At 46.6% G+C, this 12650-nt stretch overlaps 1 protein-coding gene across 3 annotated transcripts in view; it reads right to left on the bottom strand.

The window, feature by feature from the left end:
- Tmem131l (transmembrane 131 like) overlaps nucleotides 1–12283 on the bottom strand; it is a 147488-nt gene extending 135205 nt beyond the window's left edge. For all 3 annotated transcript variants that reach the window (XM_074041322.1, XM_074041323.1, XM_074041324.1), the window contains exons 1-3: nucleotides 12042–12283; nucleotides 11379–11449; nucleotides 3989–4032 (exon numbers count right to left, since the gene is read on the bottom strand). In XM_074041322.1, coding sequence (XP_073897423.1) covers nucleotides 3989–4032; nucleotides 11379–11449; nucleotides 12042–12165 — 239 coding nt within the window. In that variant the 5' untranslated portion in view covers nucleotides 12166–12283. The remainder of the gene's footprint in view (nucleotides 1–3988; nucleotides 4033–11378; nucleotides 11450–12041) is intronic.
- Between the last annotated feature and the right edge of the window lie 367 nt (nucleotides 12284–12650).

Here is a 12650-nt window from a genome sequence, read left to right as displayed (position 1 = left end):
AGAGGGGAGAAGAGAGGAAAGGAGGAGGGGAAGGAAGGAAGGAAGGGCAACAGAGCAGGTGAGATCACCTAATGGGATAAGAAGGGAGTTCCTAGGGAACTAAAGAGACCTGGTCAGGTAAAAAGTTTAAGATGTTATCAGCAGGTAAGGAAGCTCAACTTTCTGAAGGACAACAGCAAACAGTGAAAAGCAGCTCCTTCCCTGTGTGGCTCTGAGCTCTTTCTGTTCCAAAGAAAGCTTCCCTCAATACCAAGTCCCTCTGTCCACAATTGTATCCACAACTGTGCTGTTGAAAGGTCACCAAGCATCTTCTGGTGTCCTGATGTTCAGAATCTGTCTTTAACTAACTTTAAACTATTTTCGGAGAACATATTTTGCTGTTGTTCCTAATCAAATAACAGTACACTTAGAAGCTGGGCGCTAGTAGCTAATTCTAGCTACTTGGGAAGCTGAGAATGAGAGGAATGGGGTTCAAGGCCAGCCTGGGCAAATAGTTCTGGAGGACCCTCCCCCATCTCTAAAATAATCAGAACAAAAATGGACTGGAGGTGTGACTCTAGCAAAAGAGCACCTGCTTTGCAAACATGAATCCCTGAGTTCAAACCCCATAAAAAGGAAAAATATATGTTTGGTGGTGAGGGGAGGGGTCACTAGTAGTAAAGCACTTGCCTAGTATGCATAAGGCCCGGGTTCTAGTCCTAGCCAGCAAATGGCAAAAACAGCAAGACCACCAAGGAACCTTCTACAGACACTAACTTGTGGTTTTTATAACCATTTTAAAATCTGAAATAATATTATATTCATACTCTGCCAATGCTTAACTTTTCACATTCTAACAATTACTATCCCCTCCAAAAAGGCTTGTCAGAGATGTGTTCAGAGAGCCAGACAAGCTTCCCAGAGTGCATCGGTCCTCGTAAGAGTTGAAGTCAGCTCTCAGCACTGAGTCCCCAACAGTAATCTTTCTCTTTCAGCAGTGTAGATTACTGCTGATATCTGAGAACACCCAGGAGAAAGGGGGGATGGAGAGGAAAGAGGAAAGAAAGTTTTCAAATAATGCTTTCCTGGCTTACAACCAAATACAATTACAGAGCATCTGCAGATGAAGTCAAGATAATATAAACAATATCTTCAATGAGGCCAATTACCCAAAAAGCTTCCCCAACTGGGTCTGAGGTAACAGGCAAGCCACTCTAGGGGCCTCCACCCAGATCAGCAGTGGTCTGGGTCCACCCCACCTCAGGCAGTCAGTCCTGGGGGTGAAACACCGACACTCCTTCACCATCTAGATTCTCGCTAGTGATAGGCGGCAGTGCCACCTGTGCTTTTGGGGGAACACATGGAGACTATTTCATAGTCCAATTTATCTCCCTTGTTCCAAGTTAGCAATGGCTTCTCCATGAGTTCGTGACGAGGTATTTGTTTTGTTCAACTGATAGATGGCGGCTCCATTGACTTCAAGAGCACCTATCATTAAAGTTGGCATTGTGGGGTAGTTCTTAGAATTAAAATCACAAAAAGCTTTTTAAGTAGGTTTAAGGAGATATTAATATGTTCATAAATAAGCTGGTCACTGGTGGCTCATGCCTGTAATCCTAGCTACTCAGGAGGCAAAGATCAGGAGGATTGCTGGCCAGCTTGGGCAAACAGTTCAAGAGACCCTATCTTGAAAAATACCCAACACAAAAAAGGGCTGGTGGAGTGGCTCAAGGTATAGGCCCCAAGTTCAAGCCCCGGTACCAGGAAAAAAAAGGTCATAAATAAGATTAAGGATAGACATAGCAGGACAAACTAAGTACAGGATTATAACTCAAAGTATGAATATTCACCGGCCCAAACTAATACAAATAAATGACTGAATGAATAAGTAAGAACAGACAAATCTCCCACACCAGAAAAATTTCAAACAATCTGTGTTGCTGCAGCTTAATTCACTTAATGATTTAATTTCAAAGAGTGCAGTATGAAAGAGGTAGAAAGTAAAGAAATCTTACCATGGAGAAACCTGACAGATAGTACCTTGCCCGCTGATTGAGGCCAATATCCAAGTGAGAAGTCACGCTGCAGAACATACCCTTCATATGACAGATGACAATGGTAACGTGCCTACATGGTCTTCCTCCCCAAAGCCATCCCCAATCTAGCCATGAGAAAAGTATGAGACAAACCCAAATTGAGGGACATTTTACAAAATAACTGGCCAGTATCTCTCAAAACTGTCAAGGTCATCACAAATAGAAAACATGTGACCAACTGCCAAGCAACCATGCCTAAAGAGACATGACAACTAAAAGTAACATGGTATCCTAGGACAAAAGGCTGAGGAGCACATGTTCAGGTTCGAAAGTATAAGTAAGACTCTACCAACAGGTGAGGATGTTGAAATTTTGCTAAAAACAGAATATAAACTAAAGTATAAATATCAATGAGCTCATATTGACAAAAATAAATAAATAAAAGAGAGTAAGGCTGGGCCCACTTGCTCACATCTGTACTCCCAGCTACTCAGGAGGCATAGCTAGGAGTATCACAATTGGAGGCTGGCCCTGGGAAAAAAACGTGAGACCCTACCTGAAAAAAATAACTAAAGCAAAAAAGGCTCAAGTAGTAGAATGTTTGCCTAGCAAGTGTGAAATCCTGAGCGAGAAGAGAAGAATAAGAATAGGACAAATCTCCCACAGAATAACAAATAATTGGCACTTAATTCCACTTAATGACTTGCCCCCCCCCAAAAAAGGACACTAGGGAAACACCAGAGCCAAGCAAAGAAAGTGTGGCATTCAGTTCTCAGTGGTGTGCCAATGTTGGTTCCTCAGCAGAGGCAAAAGCACCAGTCCTGTGAGATGGTTACAGGGTGAACAAGGGAGCAAGGTGTCCAAGAACTTTCTGTGCATCTCTGTAACCTTCCTACATCTATTTTAAAACAAAAAGTTTATGTTTAAATTAGCAAGCTATCAGATGGACTTCAGAGAAATTAAAGAAACCCTAACCTAACAGCACATCCTAGGTGATGAATAAACGACAGAATGCTCCACTCAGAGGTAATTCCTGGAACTACAGAACCTGCATTTTGAGGAGACAAACATGAAGGTTTTCTAACAGCTGCCTCTCACCCATATCATGACCTATACACATCAGGAACAGAACTCAACCCAAAAAGCCAAGAGACAATGAAGCCAAAGTCAAGCTAACAAGGAAAGCACTAAGAACAAAAGAGCAGCAAATACTAGAATTTCTGAAATCGGGAAGATATAACATACAAATTAATTAGTGTGATTAAATTGTAAACCATGATCTATTCAGGGGTTTTCAAGTCAATGGGGGTTGGATGGAAAATTGGAGGCTTTCAGAATTCATACCACACTTAACAAAATTCAAACTCCTTACCATGCCCTCTAAGGTCCTACCTTACCTTACTGTCCTACAAGTCAATCCTGGCTTTCCCCAATTTCCCAGATTGTGGCTGGCACCTCAAACCTGAGGTGCTTGTGCTGGCTGCCCCCTCTGCCTAAAGTGCTCTATCTCTGTGTGCTGTGTGGCTGCTCCTACTTCCTTCAGATTTCTTAAGAGGAGGCTCTCCTGCCCAAGCCACCTTCCTCATTATTGTCTACCACAAGAATCTAATCCTTGACAGCTCTTATCAATGACTGGCCTACTACACAACAGAGGTCTCCTTCTGTGTGCTATGTCCAGCGCCCCACAGACAGCTGGACCTCCAGATGTCTGTGAATGAGGAGGGTGTAAGCACACCATCGTAGAAGTGAGGCTGATGTGTGAGGGGCATTCCCAACAGCTTTTGTGTCTCTTTATTATAAAACAAAGTCAGATTCATTGTTAGAGAAATAAGGACACCACAAAGGCCAGAGAGAGGCATGTCACAGAGACTATTAAATACCTAAGCACAGATATGACTATGACCTCAGCAAACATCCAGAGGGGGCGGGGCAGAGAGGTGTGCAGGTGTTCACTCCCACCATGTCTTCCTTACCTCTGTTCTTGAGAAGGTTCCTCCACATCCTCTTCAGAATCACCCTATTGAAAAAAGAACATGCTTTAACACCTGCTTCACAAGAACACAAGTCACCAAAAACAAGCAGCTCTGTTAGCTCTCCCGGGGATGGAGTTGAAGGAAATGTCTGCAGGAAAGACTGGAACACTGTTCGATACTTATTGAAAGAACAAGGACAAGAATAAAAAGTCCTAAGTTGCCAAATGGTCCCTTAGACATTCACTGTCAGTAAAAATTCTATCAGTTTAAAATCACAGCCTAAACATAATCTCAAAATGAGTTAGACATCGCTTCTCTTCAAAAACCGTTTTTTAACATTTTAATCACATATGAAAAAGCTGGATGCTAATTAAAATCCCAAGCATAGTAAACATTCTGTTTAGCTCAGAATCCACTTAACAAATACCTGATACATTTTGACATCAAGGTAAAAAGGCTACTAATTTTGTAAATTACATAAACACCACACTCAAAACCTCTCCCGAATTCTGCCAGGCTCACCAGGCAGAAATCCTTGTAACATAGGTCAGAATAAAAAGGAAGGGTAAGTGGGACAACTAAACTCACTGTGCTCTACTGAGCCCATAAGCTCTGGCCACATTACTGTTTCTCCAAGTCCCCACTGCTGGCTTCAGAAAGCCTGATCTTCTGGTTCTACCAGCTTCTCCCTAGCCATCCTCCTGGTACTTCTGCCTCTCTGGACCCCTCCTCTTGCCACAACAGCCTCCTGACCAGGCTCTTCTGCACTACCCCTCAGCATATAACCCATCTTGTCAGCCTGACCCTGAGTCTCCATCTCCTGCCAACCTCCCACTCCATTACACCTCAGATATTCATCAACGCCCATCCTTCCCCAACACCAAGCCCAGCGACCAGCACATATCTCATAGGGTGGACTGCTTACAACTCACAGTTCTGTTCCCAAATGCTCCAGGACATATGAACTGCTAACAGCTATCAATGTCGGGGTCCCAGCTGATTAGCTTCAGAGTGAACCAGCCCCCTTTCTGCTACTGCTTGATTCCCTGACAAACCTTAGGCTCACCTTGTCCTGCTCTCCCCCCTTCACCAACAGTTGAGAACTGTCCTTTCTCCTTCAACCCTTCTTCCAGCAAGTTCACCTATACCATCAGCCTGGATCACCATTGCTGCCCCCTCCCATCCAGAGCATCACTGTGGAACCCCCCAAATCAATCACTATTTACTGCCTGCATGGCAGAGACCCAGCACTCAAAGTTACTGTACTAATTTTACTCAAGAATCCAAAATAAGTCAGATGTGGCAGTGTACACCTATAATCTTCACACTCGGGAGGCAAAGCCAAGACGACTGTCTCCCAAGTAAGAAAGAAAGAAAGAAAAAGAAAAAGAACCTACAGAAGCTCCCCTACTGCTAGACAGATACACTCCAATACCAGCCCTAACATACCCATCCTCTCCCTCTACAACCACCCAACAGCCGTCTCTGGCTCCAATTTAAAATGTCAGTGTGAAAACTGAACCACATTGTCTCCCATGTGAGGCTCTAGGCTGGGCCCCTGCACATATTTGTTACTACAGCTGTCTTAGGAACCTCTCTAACCTGAAGCCTTAAGCAAACCTTCCAATATACACCGGCCTCTTCTCTCAGTTCCTACATTTCAGCCATTTGAATGTTGCCTCGAGGTATTACCAGTCTCATCAAGACCACCAAGATTTCATGGGGCAAGGACCAACTCCATCTCTTTTTTCCTTTTATTTCTTTTATTCATATGTGCATATAATGTTTGAGTTATTACTCTCCCCTTCTCCCCACCCCCTCTCTTTCCCCCGCCCCCTCCCTCTGCCCCTTAATACACACTTTTTTTAGAAGTGGGAATGGTACTAGGGTTTGAACTCAGGACCTCACACTTACAAGGTAGGTTCTCTACCATTTGAGCCACTCCGCCAGCCCCCCAACTCCCTCTTGACAGTGTCTCTGGGCCCTTGCACAGGCTGTTCCAATTGCCTCACTGCTTTCAACAGCTGGCTCTAACATGGCCTTCTCAAAGTGTCCTACTTGGACCTCTTAAATTAAAACTGAAACTCTCATTACCACCCTATACTGCTACCATATAACACTGATGCCCTTCAAACAGCCCACTTAACTTAGAATTAATTCTGTGTCTTGTTTAGTATTCCTATGCCTCTATTTAGACTGCAAGGTCAGAGGGGCAGGTGTCTTGTTGACTGTATCATTCCCTGCACCAGAAATGGTGCTTGGCCCTCTAAGGGTGAGTATCACCCAGCTGTCTCTTAAATTCTAGTGGATATGACTAGCTTTGAAAACTTCATTAAGCTACTTTTTCTAAATCAAAACAAAACATGAAATTATTTCCCTTCAACACAGGAACTTTTATCACTACATCACTGCTTTTCTGGTCAGACAATATTGAAACTTACACAATAACTAATGTTCTGGCCCAAAGCTCAGACTCCAGAGCTAAACACTTCCTGGGTTCAAATCTCACCTCTGCCACTTTATTACCTCAGGAGAGTCATTCATTGCTCTATGCCTCAGTTTCCTGAGCTGCAAAATCAGGTAATACTACTTCATAGTTTTTAGTGTATGTATACAACTTAACACTCATGGCAGTGTTTAAATTATGACAGCGAGGACGCGACCCATGTTAGTTATAATGTGTCAATGTTGGTTAGCGCAAGGAGATTAAGCCAAAAACAGATCTCTATGACAAAAAGATTTCCAAGTACCAGTCAATGATGCACTGATTAGAGTAGCATGCTATTACATAAACAGTACCTGAGATAATAAAAAGAGCCCAGATATTCACTGTACCATTTCCTGTTTCACTTTCGACCAATTTCCGTTAAGTATACCTTCAGACATAAGAGGGGAAAATCAATGAGACATGGTATGTTTAAAGGCAAAGATTTTCTTACTCATGCCTAGCTGGCTCCTAGCTGAGGTTTGACTGGGCCAGGCCAATGCTGGGTGTCTGCTGGATGAACCATCAGGCCAAGTAAAGTGCTGATCTCTGCCAGCTAGGCCCAGCATGACCTGTCCCCAGCAGGCTTCTGTGTCAGGCGCTGCAAGCACTGCTCTTGCATCCCAAATCAGCAAGAGGGGCTACAGGAGTGACTCTTCTCAAACTGGACAAACAGATTCTAGGTTGCACTTGCTTCGGGAACTGATCCCAAAAATGTGGTTTTCAAATAATTCACAGGAAATCAACACTTAAGCATTTTACCTGCCACCTTCAGAACTGTCTGGCTCATAACTAGGGGAGAGGGGAACTAGGAAGGCCTCAAGGGCTAACACTGAATGACTACTATATGTGGAATACTGTGGCCTCAACAGGGTCCCCAAGCCTCAGCAGCCCCAGACGGGGAGCCCAGCTGGGGCAACAAGACACATGCAAAACAAAGTCCAGACCCTCAAGATACTGCATGAAGCTCAGAGAAGGACAACGGATGACAATGCCACTACAGGCCAGAGTCAGGAAAATGGGCCCTGAGCCACCAGGGCTGGCAGCAGATGACTTGCTGGGATCACCTGGCCAAGGGTCAGGCTGAGAGTCCCAAAGGATTGATGAGAGCAGAAAGCAAGGTCCTATATGGTGGAACTGCAGGTTACCTTTGGATCTAGGGGACAGAGCCCTGTGTGAATGCCCAGGCATTCAGAGACACTTTCTGACTTTGACAGAGAAGTAAGAAGGTGCACAAAGCTGCACCTTGCACACGCGCAGTTACCTCTGACTGACAAGCTAACAGAAAGCCTCGCTCACTTTCTGCCAACTCCACTTCGGAGTCAGTGAATTGAAGGAGAATCAGAGAGGAAGAATTTGGTAAATCTAAGAATAAAATTAGTTTTTCCCTTCCTTATCAACCCCAATAAAACAGGGTTTTTTTGGTTTTTGGTGGAACTAGAGTTTGAACTCAAGGCTCTGCACTGGTATAATACCACGCCCCAGCCCTTTTGCTTTAGTTTATTTTTCAAGTAGGGCCTCGAGTTTTTGCCCAGGCTTGGACTTCAATCCTCCTACTTAAAGCCTTCCAAGTAGCTGGGATTATAGACGTGAACCACAGTGCCCAGCCTGTTTTGGAGATACTGTCTCTCTGATTTTTTGCTCAGGATGGCCTAGAACTTTAATCTTCCTGTCTCTGCCTCCCAAATAGCTGAGATTACAGGCATGACCTGCTACACATGACCCTGTAGTGACAGTTTTTATGTCACTACACCAAAAGATTTTATAACAGAAGACTACATAACAAAAAGATATAAGTAGGAATGGGGGTGTAACTCAGTGGTAGAGCACTTCCAGAGTGCACAGGTCCCTGGGTTTCATTTCTAGCTCCACAAAAAAAGACCAATATAAGTAGTCTATCTAATCATGGAGCACATGGTACTGAGTTACTGTACTGGTTCAGCCCCTTCAAAGGAAGAAAGCTGTTATATTCCCTAATGACCAAGTCTGTGGATAGCCTGAGACACCAGCAAAATGCTAAGCAGGTGCTGAGTTCAAGGTACTTAATCCCCATGAACTCCTCTAAAATCAGCAGCATCATTACCCCCACTTAGTGTGTGTAAGACTCCCAATTCAACCCAACACACACACACACACACACACACACACACACACACAGTGAATTAGCAGCCTGGGTTAGAGCCAGGACTCGGCAGGATTCATACCCAGAACACCTGGTCAGAAACAGACATCTGGCAATTTATAACAATTGTTATATATGGCTGCATTAATCATGAGTTATTCAAGTCCTTAATCACATTAGAGACCCATTAGAAAACAAACAAAAATCAACAGGAAACACTTACAAAGTAATTGTACATAGTGTTGGCGTTCCTGTTTCATCTACAGCTTCCAGTCCTAAAGCTATCTTTTAGTCTTTCTGAATGAAAGATACCCAACCTAGTGGTTAATTAGGCAAAAACCTCAACTTTGGTAAATATCGCAAAGTACCCCAACTACAATAATAATAACAATAACAAAAAGATTTAAAAGATTAACCAGACTCTTCAACAAAATTAGAGATAAGGGCAAAATAGTTTCTGCCTGGTAGCAAGAGGTTGGGGGGTAAGGGAGGGGACAAGGGGAAGGGTGGAGAAATGACCCAAACATTGTATGCACATATGGAAAAAAAAAATCCAAAAAAAAAGCAGAAAACCTTCAAATTTAAATAACACCTGTAAATATTCTCTTTTCAACAGACACCTAATGACACACACAAGGAAACTTTCTGAAAAAAATTGAATACTTTGAAAAGAATTCCTTAAAAATAACTTTCTGCAGAACTCTCTGAAACTGTGAGATATACATATATCCCTTACCCCTGCCCAGACATTTGCACTATTAAGATAGTTACTAACAGGTACACATAGATAGTGATGAAGTATTTAGAAAACTACTGAATACCAGTTTCACTTTCATTATAGATTTCGTTAAAATGTTTCTCTAGTAAATATTCTAGAAAGACAGCTTCTTAATTCTGTGTTTTATCAAAACACACTGCATTTACATAAACAAAATAAAACCAGAAATTAAGCACTTTACAAAATAACCTTTAAACCTATAAATAAAACAATTAATGGTATATCATAGACCTTGGCGTGCCCATCTCTGGTCAGTGGGACTACATCTTCCACTAAGGCTGTAAGAAATGAGAGACTATAATTTACTTTCCTTCTGGGTTGGCTTCCAACATTAACCAGGTAAGAGCTGGTGAGTACAACTGAGTGAAAATGCCAAGGCTATAGACACACACCAGTACTTCTTAACCAGGGTGAATCTACTCCCCAGGAACATTAGCTAATGTTGTTTGGAAACATTCTCAATTGTTGAAACTAGGAGGGTTGTTACCAGATGCCGTGATACATGACTATAGTTCCAGCTAACTCAGAAAGTGGGGCTAAGAGGATCACGGGAGCCCAGAAATTTGAAGGCAGCCTGGCAACAGAGTGAGACCCAAACTCAAGAAAAAGCAAAAACACCAGGAGATCAGAGAGGGACAGTGACAGTGCCACTGACACCCAGAGAGTAAAGACCAGGGATGCTGTCTGACATCCCACAGTGCACAGGACAGCCTCCATCACTGAATTCTTTGACCTAAAATGTTTTCAGGCCACTGCTGCAAACTCTGATAGTCACAAATAAAACAATTTAATAGGTAAACACGTTAAGTGTTAAGTGTGGTTCTCTCAGTAGGACTGCAAACAATTTCTACTTTGTTCTTTTCTCTTTCTGTATTTTCCAAACCTTCGACAACAGGTATATATTATTTTTAATCGGGGGGGGGGGGGGGGGGGAGCCACTTTTAGGAGAAGAAAAGACGTTTTGCTGAAGGAGCTTCTTCTCAAAAACTCTCAGGCAGCCTGTTGCCCTTGAGGAAAGGTTGAGGAAAAATTCTCTTCTAAAGTCACCTCTCCACCTTGAAGCTGTTATTCATTAGCCCTGATCAAAATGACTATTTCAAACATCTCAAAGTCTCCTCAATGCTTCCCATTGGACGGAAAAGCGGAACTGTAAGACTGCACAGCCTCCATCCAAGGTAGAGTAGACATTCCGTTTTTAATGCTGTCACCACTTCGGAGTAATGAGCATTTAAACAACTATCACACACAAGCTTACTACTCCCTTATCATGCATCACACACACCCCTAATGTGCATTTTGGGTCCCAACTGCTGCCGGTGAAAAACAGTCAACGATATTATATTTAAACGTGCACCTCTGCAAGGCAGTGAGAATTCCTTGCACCCATGAGACTTTCAGATGAAGACAAAAGCTTTGCCGTGCCCGTTGCAGCACGAAGCCCTCTGTACTACAGATTGCCAATAAAATGTTAGTAATTATTTTTCCACATGCAATCTTTATATCATGGATGGGGAGGGGAGGGACCTGAAATTCAAGTTCTTAAGTGGGTGGATTCTAACAGGAATTAAAGGCACTTTGGAGAAAACCCAAGATTGCAATCCTTTAAAGTCACATCTTCATTCCAAAGCTATTTAAGTGCTAATGGCAAGTACCATTCACTAGCATTCAGGAAATCAATATTCCCCTTGTGTTCAGCCCTCCAGCCCCAGCTTGCAAAGAGCAGTATTCACCCAAGGGGGACGTCCCCCACTCCCACCCAGGACAGGCCAACTGCCGAGGTGGCCTGGGCTTCCACTTGTGAACTTGGGGCCGGCCTGACTTACGCCCTGTCACATGGCGCGGGAGGAGGCCAGCAGGCCACCGTTGCCAGGTGTTCGGGCTCTGGCACCGTCGTTTATTTGCTTTGCAAAGCGGCCCGCACGTCTGTGCCGCTGGAAGGGGGTGGGGAAGAATCTGTGTCCCACACACATACGCCCACACCCGCCTGTCACTTGGTCCTCCTCACCTGAGTGGGCAGCAGGAGTTCCCCTTCTTCTGCTTGCCACAGCTCCACCACGTTCGGCAAGGGCTCAATCGCTGCACCGACACCAAAAGATACACAGCGTAGTTAACGCACGGAGAAGACGCGCTTCCTGTTTCCCCCGCCGTTCCCCTCAGTGCCACCCGCCGGCCCCCAAAGCAAGTCCCCTTCCCTCCCGTAGAGCCGAGGCCCCCGCGGGGCGAATCGAACACAATGGTGGGGCGCAAGCGGCGGCCCCCGGGACGGAAGGCGCTCGGGCTTAGGGGGACGAGGGGACGAGGGGCCGCCCCCGGGCCCTGGCGGGCTCGGCAGCCCGAGCATCTGGGCCGCGCCGGGGGAACAAAGCTGCAGGAAGCCGGGCCGCGCCGGGGCACCGCGCGCCACACAAAGCGGGGGCTGCGCCGGGGCGGGGGGCCGCGCACAAAGGCTCCGAGGCGCGCGCGGCTAGCGGTCCCCGCGCCCGCGACGCCAGCCCTCGGGCGGGACGCCGAGGGGACGCTGTGGTGGTGGCAGCCCTGCAAAGCGCTTCCCCTCCTCCGCCGCCCCCTTCCCTTCCCCCTTCCCCCGCTACCCCGAGCCCTCTCACAGATTTCAACAGTCCCCTACAAGAAAGGGGGAGGAGGGACGGGGTGGAGAGGGAAAACTGACCTTGTCCCTGAGCCCCTCCCGGGCGACAGCAGGGCAGCAGGACCTGGAAGACGCCCAGCAGGAGGTTCACGGCCGCGGCGGTGCGGCAGCAGCCGCTGGGCTGCGGGCGTCGGAGCCCCGCCATGCTGGTGCTCGCCTCCTGTCGGTGCTCGCCGCGCTTGCCTCTCTCTCCTCTCTCTCTCTCTCTCTGTAGCTCTCTCACTCCCTTCGCTCGCTCGCTCGCTCGCTGGCGCCCGGGCCGCCGCGCCGCGCCCCGGGGCCGCCCCCGTAGCGCCCGCCCCGCCCCCGCGCCGGACGGCCACGCCCCTCGCCGGCCACGCCCCCCGCCTCGGCTGCCGCTCGGAGCGCGTGTGCGCTGCAGATAGGGGCCGGAGCGCGGCGGGGCGCGCGGGGACGTGGACAATGCGGACGCACGCGGCCCGCCGTGTAGCACGTGGCCCGCCGCGCGGCCTTTGGCTGGGTTGGGGACTCTGTCGCCTTGGAGCCGTGCCGACGGACGGCCGCCTACTTTATTTCGCCCAGGGCGTCCGCGTGGACTTCCCGCGGCTCCCCCTTTGTTTAAAGGTGCTGGCACCCGGGCGGCGGGCGGGAGAGCACCCACGGGGGAGG

This window comes from Castor canadensis, chromosome 9, assembly GCF_047511655.1.
Source record: "Castor canadensis chromosome 9, mCasCan1.hap1v2, whole genome shotgun sequence".
Taxonomy (NCBI): Eukaryota; Metazoa; Chordata; class Mammalia; order Rodentia; family Castoridae; genus Castor; species Castor canadensis.
This window is presented reverse-complemented; position numbering and strand designations above follow the sequence as displayed.